The sequence below is a fragment of the Akebia trifoliata genome, chromosome 5 (assembly GCF_017979445.1).
Source record: "Akebia trifoliata isolate Shusen 1 chromosome 5, ASM1797944v1, whole genome shotgun sequence".
Classification (NCBI taxonomy): Eukaryota; Viridiplantae; Streptophyta; class Magnoliopsida; order Ranunculales; family Lardizabalaceae; genus Akebia; species Akebia trifoliata.
The window spans coordinates 25,139,815-25,155,493 of record NC_141379.1 but is presented as its reverse complement, the minus strand read 5'-3'; the positions used below and the strand labels follow the sequence as shown (position 1 = coordinate 25,155,493).

Genomic DNA, 15,679 nt, shown 5'->3' with positions numbered 1-15,679 from the left:
TGTCCAAACAATCGTCCTTTTAACCCTTTAATTTTTTTTCCCTAACCCAACATCCACGTTTTTCCTTAAAAATTCTACCTTGTTAGTTGTGATTAAGAAGATTTTCCATTGAAGAGGGTTTTTGCTTTTTAGACCATTATCTGTTAATCTTCATTAGTAGACTGAGGTCAAGGGGGCATGTTCTCAATTTAAAAACATAAGGCCATCTCAAATATTCACAAAATTGTGGACTCCACTTGAAATTAATTATCTGTTATACCCCCTTTCTCTCACTCTCTAGTCTCTCCCGCTCTCTTCTTCAGGTTCGCGCGCGTACCTGCGTCTCTCTTTGTTCGAACTTCGAACTATGGAAACAGATGAGGGTTTAGGTTTGGATAAAATTGAACAAATAGAATCAAACGATCCTCCAAAGATCCATCGCTTGGAACCCTCAGTTGTGAACAGGATCGCAGCTGGAGAGGTGATCCAGAGACCTGTTTCCGCTGTTAAAGAGCTAATCGAGAACAGCCTTGATGCTTCTTCGACCTCCATTAATGTCGTTGTCAAGGATGGAGGCCTCAAGCTCATCCAGGTCTCTGATGATGGTCATGGAATCCGAGTGAGTAGAAATTAAATAAATTTCTTTAACATTTTTGCTCTTGTTTCGATCATCTAATTATGCAATTTTTTATTTTTTTTATTTTTGGTTAGTATGAAGATTTGCCGATTCTATGTGAAAGGCACACAACGTCGAAATTATCAGTTTTTGAAGATCTTCAGACCATTAAATCAATGGGTTTCAGAGGAGAAGCATTGGCTAGCATGACTTACGTTGCTCATGTTACTGTCACTACCATCACCAAAGGGCAATTGCATGGTTACCGGTAATTAATCGCTTGATTTGATTGTTTTGTTTTAAATTTTAAATTTTAAATTTTAAATTTTTTAAGATTTAGCTCTAGATAGCAATGAATGGTGGAATAAGATTCATATTATTGACTATATATATATATATATGTATATATATATATTTTGATTTTTTTATTGTTCAGGGTTTCTTATAGAGATGGTGTAATGGAGCATGAACCTAAGGCTTGTGCTGCTGTAAAAGGAACCCAGATAATGGTAAGAATTAATCAATTTTTCTTTGCTTTATTTATTTATTTTTGATTGATGAATTTTTGGTGTTGCCATCGGGTAAGTCTGTTTTTAGTGAGATCAATAACTCAATAACCCATAGCATGAACTAAGCATGCACATTTTACCATCTGTGATTCAGATAATAGTTTAAACCCTAAGTAAACCTTTTGACGCATATTCGATTATTGCTTGCAATTTTTGTATTGTTTGCGTTGATTTATATTCTGCAATTAATTGGCATTTCGGGGCCTTCAGATTGAAAATCTATTCTACAATATGACTGCTCGAAGGAAAACACTCCAGAACTCCGCCGATGATTATGCAAAGATAGTAGATCTTATATGTAGGTTTGGGGTTCATCACATTAATGTGAGCTTCTCTTGTAGAAAGGTTGGTCTCGCTACTCAATGTTCATGTAAACAGAAATTTATTTGGAATGATTATGCATTTGTGCTTATTTATTTATTTATTTATTTTTGTTTTTATGTGATTTAGCATGGTGCTGCTAGGGCCGATGTCCACACAGTTGCCACATCATCAAGGATAGATGCAATCAGATCTCTTTATGGTGTCTCAGTTGCTCGTGACCTACTGGAAGTAACTGCTTCTGACAATGATTCATCTAACCCAGTCTTCAAGATGCATGGCTTTATCTCGAATTCGAATTACAGCGCGAAGAAAATTACAATGGTGCTTTTTATCAATGGTTTGTGATATATGGTTGCATTGTCAATCAATGATGGTTTTCACTTTTCAGTTCGTTTATCTTTATTGATCCTAGTCTTTGGTTTCATTCACATGGTGTTACCTAGAAACATGGTCCATGTTTCAAGTCTCAAAAGTGTCCTCACATGTTTGGTGTGTAAAACTTGAAATTTGAATCCCCTCCTTGGAAATCTTTTTTTTTATTAGCAAAATTTTATTAAGAAGCGAAGGAGAAAGGTTGATTGAGATGACCAACTCAAATACAAGGAACAAAAAGCAGCAACAAAAAACAAAGAAAGCTACAAAACAGCCAAATTACAGACTCTATCCCACCTAACATGGAATTTTCGAAAAAGACCCCCCGAAACACCCAATAAGCTTTCCCACAATAAAACAACAAAGAAAAAAATTCAATTAACCCTCCTTGGAAAACTTCTTTCACCAACATAGTATTTTGCGCAATGAAAATATGTTGGACAGGTATTCTGTCAAATTTAGGTTGAACTAAGGGTTTGGAGGAGTATGTACAATTTTAATATTCTATATTCTCAATCCAATTGCCTCCATTACATAGTTATTGTTGATATATTGATGGATTGTGCTGAACCACTTTTGACCATTGGTGATATGATGAAGTAATATGGTGTTTTGTGAGTTGATGCACTTACAGATATTCTGTACTTGAGTTGGTATTTTAATTTTTCCTGTAGATCTCTAATCTGCAAACTTCTGTCAACATGCAATGATTGTTTGTTCCTACTAATGACAAAGTGCTATCAATCTCCTAAATGCGAAGCACATTTAATAGTTTTTATTTGGTCTTTATTTCAAAATTCCCATCTCTATACTTTTTGATGTTCTGTATTTTCTGAGGTCTTGTCGAAAAATCATAAATATGATTGTCCTGCTATGGATAGGAAAAATTACTAATCGATCGCACTGCAGTGTTATATAAACCTTAAAGTAGCCTAACTTTTTTAGAAATTGTTTTCCCCCTTCTCTTCTGCTATAAAATCTACCTCTAATATTTTCTGTAGAGAAAATGTAGGATCATAGACCCATTTATTGAGAAACTCTGAAGGAAGAGCCGTTCATATACATTTACATTAATAAACATTGGAGATTGGGAATAAGAAGGTTTTTGGCCGTGTGTGCACTAGAAGAAAGTCAAAGGATTTAGTTTATTAGTAAGATTAGAAAGAGGAAAAAGAAGAAGGAATTACTTCATGTTATTTGTGAATAAGTTATTTGTTATAGGAAAAGTCGAAGGAAAAAATGGCTACAAGTTGGGGGACATGAATACCAAAATTAGATTGGGAATAAGATGATTTTTGGTATTGTGGGCGCTAGAATAAAGTCAAAGGAATTAGTTGACTGCCAAGATAAGAAGAAGGAAAACAAAGATGGAATTAGTTGATGCTATTTGAGAATAAGAAATTTGTTGGGGGAGAGTCGAAGGGAAAATGGCTACAAGTTGGGGACAAAAATACTAAATTTTTTCACTTCATTGCTAATTCAAGAAGGGTGAGTTGTATTTGTAGGTTTAAGGTGGTGTGGATTGTGGATCATGATAGAAAGTATTCCCCAAAGGAAATTATCAATTACGAACACACGCACACACACATACACACACACATATAAATGAATTATGCTGAAGTGACTTCAGGTTGGAACCTCATATCGCACTTCTTGACGTGAAAGTGTATGGGAACCATCGATGCTTTTCATTGAGATACGAGTGAAAAAGCATGTATGGTTCCTATCCACTTTCAAGTCAAGAAGTGCGATATGAGGTTCCCGCTTTAGGTCACTCTAGCATCACTCTATATATATATATCGGAAGAATTAAGCAGGCCTACCCTTAGTGGGAGATTTCGACTCTCTGGATACATCACCCAGTTGGCATGGGTTGAAAGGAAGTACGAAGAGGAGGAAGTAAAGTGGTTATCAAAGCTTTTGGTGGGGCCAAAGCATTGGGAGTTAGATAGCTTCATTATGGCTTTCTAAAATGCTTGTTGGAGTAGAAGCAACGAAGTTCTCATGAAATTTTTTGTGGACTTCTTGATAGGGGCAAATGTGATTAAGGGTCTTATGCGAAAGTTTATCACTCTGGTTCACAAAGAAGAGGATGTGGAGAAGCTAAATGATTTTTATATCAAATAAGCTTTGTGTATAGTACTTCTATGATTGTCCCAAAGTTCTCTAATTCTTTTAATAAACTGATTGAAGTGTGGTTCAGGATTATGAAGTTACTAGCGTTAAGGGGAGACAAATCCTTGATATGGTGTTGATGGAAGAGAGCGTTTTGGTACTATCTCAGATAAATGCTGCGTCTCTCATGGCTATTTGCAGTTGTTTTCTCATCTTGGTCAACTGGGTTGTTTGGGGTGAAATGGAAAATTCTCAGGAAGATTGTTCTTTTTTCTTACTTTTTGGGGTATATGGAGTACCTAATGGTTGGATTTTTGAAGATTGAAGTAGGTTTTTGCTAGAGAGTTCCAGTTCATTAGTCAGCTTTTGATGGAATTGGCTTGCATGTTGAAGGTGTTTCAGGGTATTAAGTTAGATGTTTGTAATTGGGAAGCTCTGATTTATATATGTTTTTGGGTCTTCTTCTGCTTTGTATCTTGGGAATGCTTTTCCCTTTCTTATTGCCCGTTTTAACAGAAGTCCTTTTTATTGATTGAAAGAAAAATAGTTTGTTTCTTTATTTTATGAGAACATTCTCAGAAGATGTTTGTATTTAAAATTAATGCATTATACTAATGTTGCTATATTTTCCTTGGTTGGTGTAATCATTTATTCTTTGGGTTTAGTTATCATTCAGATTGCTCTGACTTTTTATTTCAGATAGGTTGGTTGAGTGCACTGCCCTGAAGAGAGCGATTGAAGTTGTTTATGCTGCAACCCTGCCAAAAGCTTCAAAACCCTTTGTTTATATGTCTATTGTACTGCCGTCTGAGCATGTCGATGTGAATGTACATCCAACAAAGAGAGAGGTATAAATGCTCTCAATAACAGATTCATTGGAAATGGTTGATAGCATGTGACTTGTGGGAAGACACAGATGGTCTTATAAAATAGATGATAAAATTACAAATGAGGATGCATGTCTTTTGCCTGTTATCTTGATATTCTTACATTTTATTATTTTAGTCAATTAGTGCTGCATTCCGAGACAAATGATGTGGTTCATTTCTTTTTGAAACTTTGATTTCGCTGGAACAGTTGGTTTAGTAAGTTGTTTAGCTTATGTTCTAATGTTTGTAGCACTTCATATACCATTTGCAGGTGAGCCTTTTGAATCAGGAAAGCATCATTGAGAACATACAAACTGCAGTTGAATCAAAGTTAAGGCATGCTAATTCAACGAGGGCATTTCACACTCAGGTATTCTAGGAAACCCGAATCACATGGCTGCGTTGAGAAACATGTGGCGTTCACCATTTGCTAATAAATTTTTATCTGCTTTGAATTAAGTAAAATAACAGATAGTCCCTCGTTCTTGCTTAATGTCTAGTATTCTTTCTCTACAAATAAATGACAGTTTGATTTTCGCAAATATAGTGAGTTCTCTTACCCTTGGAATCCTTATGCATACTTTAAGATATACTCATTTTGGTTTTTCCTACATTAAATGTTCTTATCACAGTAAACAAAATTCTTGTAGTGATTAAAAACTCTAAAGTTTTGTATGAAATAATAACAAGCAAGCATAGGGAAGGGGGGTTCCTATATTTGTCTCTTTTTCCACACTTCCAGTACTATTCACATCCCTGAGAGTCTGAGAAAGATAATAGTCCAACTTCTAACTTTTGTGATAAGTTCGGAAGGAATTCTACAGAAGAGGCCACTCTAATAACCATAATTGGATTTCTACCTTTGATGATTTGCTGTTTCGCATTTTGCAACTATGAAGAGGGACCAAATAAAATGGTTAGAAAGACACTTTAAAGAGGTGGATGTTTTTTCAGCTATTAAATGCCTGAGCAGGGTGACAAGACTTCTGGTCCAGAAAATTTTACTGCGGTGTTTCATAAGGGTTCTAGCCTATTATCAAAGTCGACTTTATAAAGGTGATGTCAGAATTTAGTGAGAGGAGTATGTCGAATGAAAGCTTGAACGCATCTTCTTTTAATCTTATACTCACATTACAAAATTTAAGGGATGGGGGAAATCAAACACTTTAGTCCCATTAGCCTAGTGGATGTTGTCAGTGTGTGCAAAATTGTGGCTAGGATATTACAAATGAGGCTAAAAGAAGTTCTTTTTTATAGTGTCTGGGCCACTAAGGAGCTTTCATCGAAGGGGGGAAGTACTTAAGGGAATCCTCATTTTCAATAAATGTATGGATTCCAAAGTGAGAATTAATGAACAAAGTATGGCAGGCAAGCTGTGTTTGAGGAAATTTTTTCCATGGTGCTAAAGCTCTTAGGAAAGGATACATTTCTACTCTCTTCTTTTTATTTATTTTTATTTTGCTGATGGAGAGGAAGTTGTTTAGGAGGGTAGAAAAATTAGGGCTGATTTCAGGCTTTAGGGTGGGAAACGAGGGTTAGTGATTTCTCACTTTGGGTTAGCTGCTAATACGATATTGTTCTTGGATACAACAATCGTATTGGTGACTAAGGCACTTTCTTCAGTGCTTTGAATCATTGAAGTAAAGATCATTGGCTTTGGTGAGGTCATGCCTGAGAACTTCGCTAGGAGTTTGGGTTATCTATTAATGTCTCTTCATTTTTTAGATTCTGGACCTGGGCAAACAAACTGATTTTATTTGACAAGATTGAGAATCAAAGAACATTCACCTAGTTGAAGCCTGAATGCAAACCTAAGAAATTTGGAAGCTTGGGGATATGTATGTTGAAAATTATGAACAAGGTGTTCTTGGGAAAATCGCTATGGATGGAAAAGAAAATGAAGTCATGTGCATTATATTTAGTTGTAGAAACTGTATTTGGGATAATACATGAATGCTTCATACATGTTAAGGATGTGGAAAGAAATTATTAAGAATTTCAATATATGGAACCGATTGGATCCGATTTTGGGAAAATATGGTGTGAGGTAAGAACACTGTGTGATGTATGTTCCATACTGTTGCCATTGGTTCCATTTATCATCAGCTACAATTTATCGCAGTTATTTGGTTTTAGCAACATGAATATGATTTTGCCATTGCACCCTGTCTAAAGGTATTTCTTCTATCAAGGCTCATGTGTTCATATCGTTATTACTACCTGAATCTAATGGTGTTCGGACTTAGACAGGTGTCTTTCTTTATTCCAGAAGTTTAGAATCATGTGTAGAAGAAGATCTAGAAGAGCACCACAATTCAGGTCGTGACACATGAGGGATTCATTCAACTGAAAGGATCATGAATCAAGGGAAGGGAAGAATGAGACCAAATTTTGAAGTCTCACTTGACTGAGACCTATTTGGCAACCTAACCGCAAAAGAGAAAGGTAACACCCCCTAGAGCCAGGAGACAGGTGCCACTCTGTCACCAGCACAATTGCCAAGTAAATTAGTGAAGGAAACTGAATTTATTGAGAATTCTTGGATTTCCATTACAAATGCCTTAATAGGGTATTTATAGACCAACTATCCTATTACAAGAATATTCTAGAAAGTTAAGAGAGATCAAGAATAATCAAGAATGTCCCATTTTCCTAAAATAAGCCTTGGAGATTTTTCAGCACTCCCCCTCAAGCTGGTGAATATATGCTTTCCATTCCCAGCTTGCCAATGACCTTTTGAAATGTGGTTCCAGGTAATCCTTTCGTTAGAACATCTGCAAGTTGCCCTTCTGTTGAAACGTAAGGGGTGCAAATTAAACCACTGTCTAGTTTTTCCTTTATGAAATGTCGATCCACTTCCACATGTTTTGTACGATCATGTTGCACTGGATTATGAGCAATATTGATGGCTGACTTGTTATCACAATACAACCTCATTGGACTGTCCCAGGTGATTCTAATATCTTCTAGAATTATTTTGATCCACAGAAGTTCACAAATTCCTTGTGCCATTGCCCGAAACTCTGCCTCTGCACTTGATCTTGCTATAACCGGTTGCTTTTTACTTCTCCATGTAACTAGATTTCCTCCTAGAAATGTACAATAACCGGACGTCGATCTTCTATCCACCACAGACCCTGCATAATCTGAGTCTGTGTATGCTTCCAAACGCAAGTTTGCTCCCTTTTTAAATAAAATTCCCTTACCTGGACTACCTTTTAAGTATTGGAGGATACGGTATACGGCTTGCAGGTGTATACTCTTAGGATTGTGCATGAATTGGCTAACCACACTAACAGAATATGCTATGTCAGGCCTAGTATGAGAGAGATAAATCAGTCTTCCAACCAATCGTTGATACATCCCTTTATCTACAATCTCATCTTCTGGCGCTTCACTTAGCCTATGATTTGCTTCTGTCGGTGTCTCCATGGGCCTGCAACCTATTTTTCCAGTTTCCTTGAGAAGATCTAGCACATACTTCTGTTGTGAGACAAATATTCCTTCCTTTGAACGAGCAACCTCTATACCTAGGAAATACTTCAACTTGCCTAGGTCCTTTATTTCAAACTCTTCTGCAAGACGTTTCTTGAGTGCTCCTTCTTCCTTCGCATCATTACCAGTGACAATAATATCGTCCACATATACCAGTAGTGCAGTTACTCCCCCAAAGGCCGAGTGTTTTACGAATAGAGTGTGATCACCTTGACTTTGTTTGTAGCCCATTCCTAACATTGTCTTTGTAAACCTTCCAAACCATGCTCGTGGAGATTGTTTCAACCCATACAATGCTTTCTTCAACCTGCATACCTTCTTATCTCCTGAATTGTCATCAAATCCTGGAGGCCTCACCATATAAATTTCTTCCTCTAGGTCTCCGTGAAGAAAGGCGTTTTTCATGTCGAATTGGTGTAAACTCCAATCTAAGTTGGCTGCCAATGACAACAAAATCCTTATTGTGTTCATCTTAGCCACCGGTGCAAATGTTTCTTCATAGTCTACTCCATAGGTCTGTGTATAACCCTTTGCAACTAACCTGGCCTTGTATCGTTCAAGTGATCCATCAGCTTTATACTTTAGAGAAAACACCCATTTGCATCCAACAGGTTTCTTTCATTTGGGCAGCTCTACCAACTCCCAGGTTTTGTTCTTCGCGAGTGCGTCCATTTCCACTTTCATAGCATGTCTCCATTCTTCTTTGCTTAGGGCCTCGGATAGTGTTTGTGGTATGGTTGTGGAGTTTAGATGGGTGAGAAAGCTTTTGTGTGATGGTGACACTTTTTCGAATGACACAAAATGAGACAATGGATATTTTGTATAATTTCGGGTACATTTTCTAACTGCAATGGGTAAGTCAAGATCATTTTTTTCAAAAACTTCAGAAGACAAGTTGATGACAGGGATATCAGTATTTATCTCATTTCCGAGAGCTGGTTCGGACGCTAGAGTTAGCTTCAGCTTAGCAGTGGAACCTCTCTTTCTTGAGTAAACTTGCAATGGTTTCGTGACAACTGATTCAATACAAGTATGTCTTGGGGTTATAGGTTCAAGCTGTCCAGTTTCGGGTTGTTTTGATGGCTCAACTTCTTCTTGTTCAAGTTGTTTTGGTGGTTCAGTTTCAGGCAAGGGAAATGGTGGAGTGTTTTGGGTTGGTGGTTGGCTAGCTTGAGCAGGAAAGTCCATTAGAAAGCCATGATCCCCTTGGTCCTTATCTTCACTAGTAAGTGTCTCCCCCTGAAGAGAAGGTTGGAAAAAACTTTCACTTTCAACAAAAGTTACATCGGCGGACACAAAGATTTTGCGAGATGGTGGATGATAACATTTATAACCCTTTTGAATTGAGGAATACCCTATGAAGACACACTTAAGAGCTCTAGGATCAAGTTTACTACGACCATGAGAATGAATATGAACAAATGAGACACATCCAAAAACTCGAGGTGACAATTGATTGTGAGATGCAAAATCAGGAAAAAATTTGGAAAAAACCTCCCAGGGACTTTTAAAATCAAGAACTCGAGATGGAATACGGTTTATTAAATGGGCTGATGTGAGAACTGCTTCACCCCATAAGTATTTGGGGACATTCCATTGGAATAACAATGCACGAGTTGTTGACAAGAGATGGCCATTCTTCCTTTCTGCCACTCCATTCTGCTGGGATGTATCTATGCAAGAGGATTCATGTATTATCCCCTCTTTTTGAAAATATGGAGATAATACTTGATTAAAATATTCTCTTGCATTGTCAGATCTTTTTTTTTTTTATTTTAACCCCAAACTGATTTTTGACCATGTCATGAAAGATAGGGAGAACCGTGCAGACATCAGATTTTTGTTTTAGCAAAAAAACCCATGTGACACGAGTACAGTCGTCAATAAACGTGACAAACCATTTAGCCCCTGAAATATTTGAAATTCTTGACGGTCCCCAAATGTCACTATGGATTATTTGAAAAGGAAATGAGGATTTTTTATTACTCAAAGGAAAAGAAACTCGTTTGTGTTTGGCAAACTCACAAACGTCACAATGAAATTCACGAATATCAACATTCTTAAATAAGGAAGGAAACATGACACTCAAAGTCCTAAAGGAAGGATGTCCAAACTGAAGGTGATAAAGCCAAATCTGGTCTTTTATTGGAGATCTTGTATCTGACAACAAGGAAGATGGATTGTCAATCTTACAACTCTTATTTTTATTCTGCACATCAAGGTAATAGAGGCCACTGCTTTCCTTAGCATGCCCAATCGTCATCCCCGTAGCTCGGTCTTGAAAAATACAAAAGGTGGATGAAAAGGTCAAGCTACAATTCAAATCCTTTGTAAGATTTTGGACAGAGACTAGATTTATTGTAAGTTTTGGAACGTGCAAAACATTTTTCAGAATTAATGAAGGACTTATGTGAATATCTCCTTGACCTGCTACAGTAGCAAGTGACCCATCGGCCAATGTAATTTTTCTGTTACTAGAACATGGACTATATGTGGAGAATATAAAGGAGCAATGAGTTATATGGTCAGTTGCTCCTGAATCAATGATCCAAGAGTCGAAATAGTTACTATCCGAGACACTAAAGGCATGAGAAGAAGAAACCATACCTGAATGTGCAAATGAACACATACCCGATGGTTTCTCCAAGGAGTTGAGAAGTGATCTTAGCCATTCAATGTCTTCTTTGTTGATCTCCTTGTTATTAGAATTCTCTTGAGCACCCGAGCCATCACTGCCCGTTTGTGCCAGATTAGCATGTAACTTTTGTTGCCAATTCTGTTGCTAGTTTCTTGATCCTCCCCCATTTCTACCAGAAAAGTTTTGTGTTCTCCCATGAAGTGTTACCATCACAGACTGATTGGTGGCTCTTGACTCTTCTGACATCGTGAATTTAGCAAAGATCACAAGGGAAAAATAAAGGGAGGGTAAAAACAGATGAACAACGAACAAGATGGCAAAAAAAAAAAAAAAAAAAAATTCGATTCATAGGATATGAACCTAAGGCTCTGATACCATGAAGGAAACTGAATTTATTGAGAATTCTTGGATTTCCATTACAAATGCCCTAATAGGGTATTTATAGACCAATTATCCTATTACAAGAATATTCTAAAAAGTTAAGAGAGATCAAGAATAATCAAGAATGTCCTATTTTCCTAAAATAAGCCTTGGAGATTTTTCAGCAATTAGTAACATGCATGGTTCAAAGTTTCTTTCCATTTCGGAATGTTTCAGTGGAACATTCTGGTTTCGGCTGAGACTGGAATGATACATTGAATGTTTTGGGAATGTTTCAGATTGTCACGGAATGTATCTGTCAAGACGGTCTCGATTTTTCTCCTAATTGGAGTGTTACCTCAAGATGAGATTTTAAACCTTGGTTAATCCAGCTTTTAAATCTCCAGAACTCAAAATCTATACCTCTTTATTTGTAAATAGATATACACTGAGCAATAAAAATTCATTTTTATTGGATATATACCTCAGACTGCAATAAATTCCTAGTTTACTGATAAAGGAGTATAGATGTACACCAATGGCAGGTTTTTCATTGGAATATAGTAAAAATCTTCTAAAATCTTGTAAACATGCTTCTTCTGTACTTTTGGGCTTAACTCAGTGCTAGCAGTGGTGATCTGTGTTACCTTTTTGGGTCATGGCTTTGTCTGATGTAGTCTATCCAAGCTGCTATGCTTCTTGGTCGCTCAAAGAATCCAAGTTACTGGCATGAATTGATACAAAAAAATATATGGGTTTTGCCATTATTTCTATGGTTCATTGCATTTATTTAAACAAATTGCTTTTTAATGAATTTCATGCACACCCCTTTGGCCCTGATTTTTTGTCTCATGCACAAGGAAGTCTGTACATGCCTCTCAATCTGGTCCTCTTGGTGCAAGCAAGGATACCAATCTTGATCCATCACCCACTGGTATGGAGAGTATTGTGACCTCTTTGATTTATAGCAGTTTCAATCTCTTAAGGATGCAATTTTATCTTAGAAATGTGTCATTCATTATTTTGGCAATATCCCCTTGTTTGATTTTCTTATATTGTTTCCTTATCTTCCATAGGTTCAAAATCTCAGAAAGTCCCAGTCAATAAAATGGTCAGGACAGATTCGATGGATCCTGCAGGAAGGATGCATGCCTACTTACAAGATAAATCTCTTGGACAACATGAAAGAAAATCTGGGTTGACTTCTATGCGGTATGATTCCATTTTAGTCCCGATTCATATTTAATATAGTTGCTTGTAAAAATGCTTGATGACGAAGAGCGCGCAACTCGTTAAGTACCCTCACAACTACTTTGATGTATCGTGTATGGGCTCTAGTAAGAATGGACTCCTCCAACTTCATCTTTGTTCTCCAACCATACTCTACTATTATGTCCTCTTCCACCTCTTGCATGGCTTTCGAACATGGAGACCATGCTTGGGGTCTTAAGTGGCATGGTTGAAATTTCGACCTTAGCTCATGGATCTCCATCCACCACAATGGCCCTGGCCTTGAAATCTCAACCTTTTGGTTTAAAGAAAGTCTTCAATTAAAATTTTCCCTATTCTTTGCTTTATAGCATTTTGTCTTTTCTAAAACGATGCTCAGCTGGGAATGGGTACAGGTGGAAACAGATATTTTATATAACACCACCAACTCCCTTGGAAATCCTGCTCCAAAACCCCTACTCCTTTTTGGTAATACACATCCCATTCCCCTCTTCCATCCTGAATTTCCTATTCCAACGTCTTCCATTCAATTGCCATAATTTTCCTCATCTCCTTTACTCTTTCTCTATCACTCTGTTTAATAATGTTACCCTGTTAATCTCTGCACAATTTTTTTCCAGCAATCTCCATGCGTTCCATCGAACTTCAGAAAATCTCTTGCTACCAGGCAACCATATTCCTAAAGCAGAAGTCAACTCAATGTGTTCGGGCAAACTCCATGAATTCCTCTTTGCCAGATTGTGTCCATGATGAACAGAAGCATTTTTCCCTTTACAGTCTACTAATAATCAAAATTAAGAATTCAATTATAATTAGAACTATATGCCAGTAACCCTCTAAATATTTGGTAGAGTTGTTAAAGTAAGTGCAATCAAGTATAACTAGTCAAGAAAGTCAAATACTACATATTAAGTAAGCCCTCAAAGTTCCTCCAAGTCAAATAAAGAATAAAAATCAAGAAACCCTTGACATCTTGAGCTGACAGTCAGTCTAGTGACTTGAACACAACATCTTTGCGGTGTTCCTTGATGTGTACATTCTTAAATCCGTGGGATGGTTGCATGATTTCAATAGCAGTCAATTAAAGTTTCCTCTCCATACTAGCAGAAAAAAAAGAAAGAAAAAGACCTCTCCCACTTTGATTAGGTGCTAACTTCTAAGAACACGTCTTACGAGTTAAGACTTAGGGAAGAGCACCTAGAGACATGAACTGTAATGCTATATAGACACAATAAATTTGGGGGTCCAACTCAAAACTAATTGGCAATGAGTGGAGAGGCCCCAGAGCTTATAAGGAGAGAGACAAGGCAATGAGTGTCCGACGTAGGACTAAACTCAACACGCCCCTGCACGTGTGGGCCAGACTGGGCCAAAACACGCGGAGATATGAATTAGGTGACGTGGAGGAGAGAAAGGCTCGTTCTGATAACATGATAAATTTGGGGGTCCAACTCAAAACCAATTGGCAATGAGTGGAGAGGCCCAAGAGCTTTTAAGGAGACAAACAAGGCAATGAGTGTCTGATGTGGGACTAAACTCAACACTCCCATGTGGGCTGAATTAGGCCAAAGCATGTGGATATGAACTGGGTGACGTGGAGGAGAGAAAGGCCCGCTCAGATAACATGATAAATTTGGGGGTCCAACTCAAAACCAATTGGCAATGAGTGGAGAGGCCTAGGAGCTTATAAGGAGAGAGACAAGGCAATGAGTGTCCGATGTGGGACTAAACTCAACATACCCAAGATAGCATGTTTGGGAGCTAACTAGATGCGGTGAATGGTTGTGTAAGGTTCTGTTGTAAAAGACACATGACACGAGAATATGCAAGGTATTCCTTTCTTAGAGTTTCCTTGTTTGTGCCTTAGTTCATAGGCTTGGTTCTGACTTCTAAGCAACAATGAAAGATAGATGCATCTCTTTGCTAAGTTCTGTAGTTTATATTGTTGAAACTGATCTAGGGTTTTAGAGAAGATAGAGAGAAAGAGAAGAGGAGAAATTCTAGAAAAATTCTGATTCTATTATTTCTCCTTGTGTATGGTTTATATACTTACACAAATAAAGAGGAAAAGATAGAAAATGACATGAACATAAAAAGACTAAATAACTAATAACTAAAAAACATAAAACTAGTGCTACTGTTAACACTCCCCCTCAAGCTGGGGCAAAGATATCACACATGCTCCAGCTTGCCCATAAGACTATCAAAGTTGGCGTGATCCAAAACTTTAGTGAGGACATCAGCTAACTATTGTGTGGTAGGAACAAAGATGGTGCAGATGTCACCGGAAGTGATTTTCTCCCGGATGAAATGACGGTTGACCTCAATGTGTTTGGTGCGATCACGTTGAACAGGATTATGAGCAATGCTAATGGTTGCCTTGTTATCACAGTACAACTGAAAGGGCATAAGAGGTGAACAACCAAGTTCATGGAGTGATAGTTGTAACCAAAGTAACTCACATATGCCAAGAGCCATGGCTCTGACCTCAGCTTCAACACTGGAACGAGCAACTACTTTCTGTTTCTTACCGTGCCAAGTTACCAAATTTCCACCCACCATAGTACAATACCCAGAAGTCGAACGACGATTAGCAATAGAGCCCGCCTAATTAGCATCGGTCTATGTTTCAACATGTAGGTGACCATGGGAACGAAATAGTAAGTCTTTCCTCGAACACCCTTTCAAGTATCAAAGGATGCGTAGGGCAACATCAAGATGTGTCGTGCGAGGGGCATACATGAATTGGATAACAACACTGACGGCATAGGCTATGTCGGGTCACGTAAGAGATAGGTAGATGAGTTTACCCACCAATTGTTGATTACGATTGATATTTGCCAGAGCTTCACCATCATTGTTACTCAATCGGTGATTGGGCTCGATTGGAGTATCAATTGGTTTAGCCCCAAGTTTACCCACTTCCTAGAATAGATCTAGCACATAGTTCCGTTGTGAAATAAAAATGTCTGTCTCGGATCGAGCCACCTCAATACCCGAAAAATATCTCAGAAGTCCAAGGTCTTTTACTTCAAAGCGATTTCCAAGAAGATGCTTCAAAGTTTGGATCTCAGCAGGACAATTGCCAATAATGTCAATGTCATCGACATAC

The 15,679-nt window shown here is 37.7% G+C and overlaps 1 protein-coding gene across 5 annotated transcripts in view; it reads left to right on the top strand.

The window, feature by feature from the left end:
• The first annotated feature begins 273 nt into the window (after positions 1-273).
• MLH1 (MUTL-homolog 1) overlaps positions 274-15,679 on the top strand; it is a 48,186-nt gene continuing 32,780 nt past the window's right edge. For 4 of the 5 annotated variants that reach the window (XR_015178680.1, XR_015178681.1, XR_015178679.1 and 1 more), the window contains exons 1-9: positions 274-598; positions 691-863; positions 1,032-1,104; positions 1,375-1,509; positions 1,615-1,825; positions 4,675-4,823; positions 5,116-5,214; positions 12,202-12,271; positions 12,414-12,549. Coding sequence is in view for 2 of the 5 variants with exons in the window: in XM_086443162.1 (XP_086299288.1) it covers positions 347-598; positions 691-863; positions 1,032-1,104; positions 1,375-1,509; positions 1,615-1,825; positions 4,675-4,823; positions 5,116-5,214; positions 12,202-12,271; positions 12,414-12,549 (1,298 nt within the window). In the remaining 3 variants the exon portion in view is untranslated. The remainder of the gene's footprint in view (positions 599-690; positions 864-1,031; positions 1,105-1,374; positions 1,510-1,614; positions 1,826-4,674; positions 4,824-5,115; positions 5,215-12,201; positions 12,272-12,413; positions 12,550-15,679) is intronic. The other variant, XM_086443161.1, reaches the window with a different exon arrangement.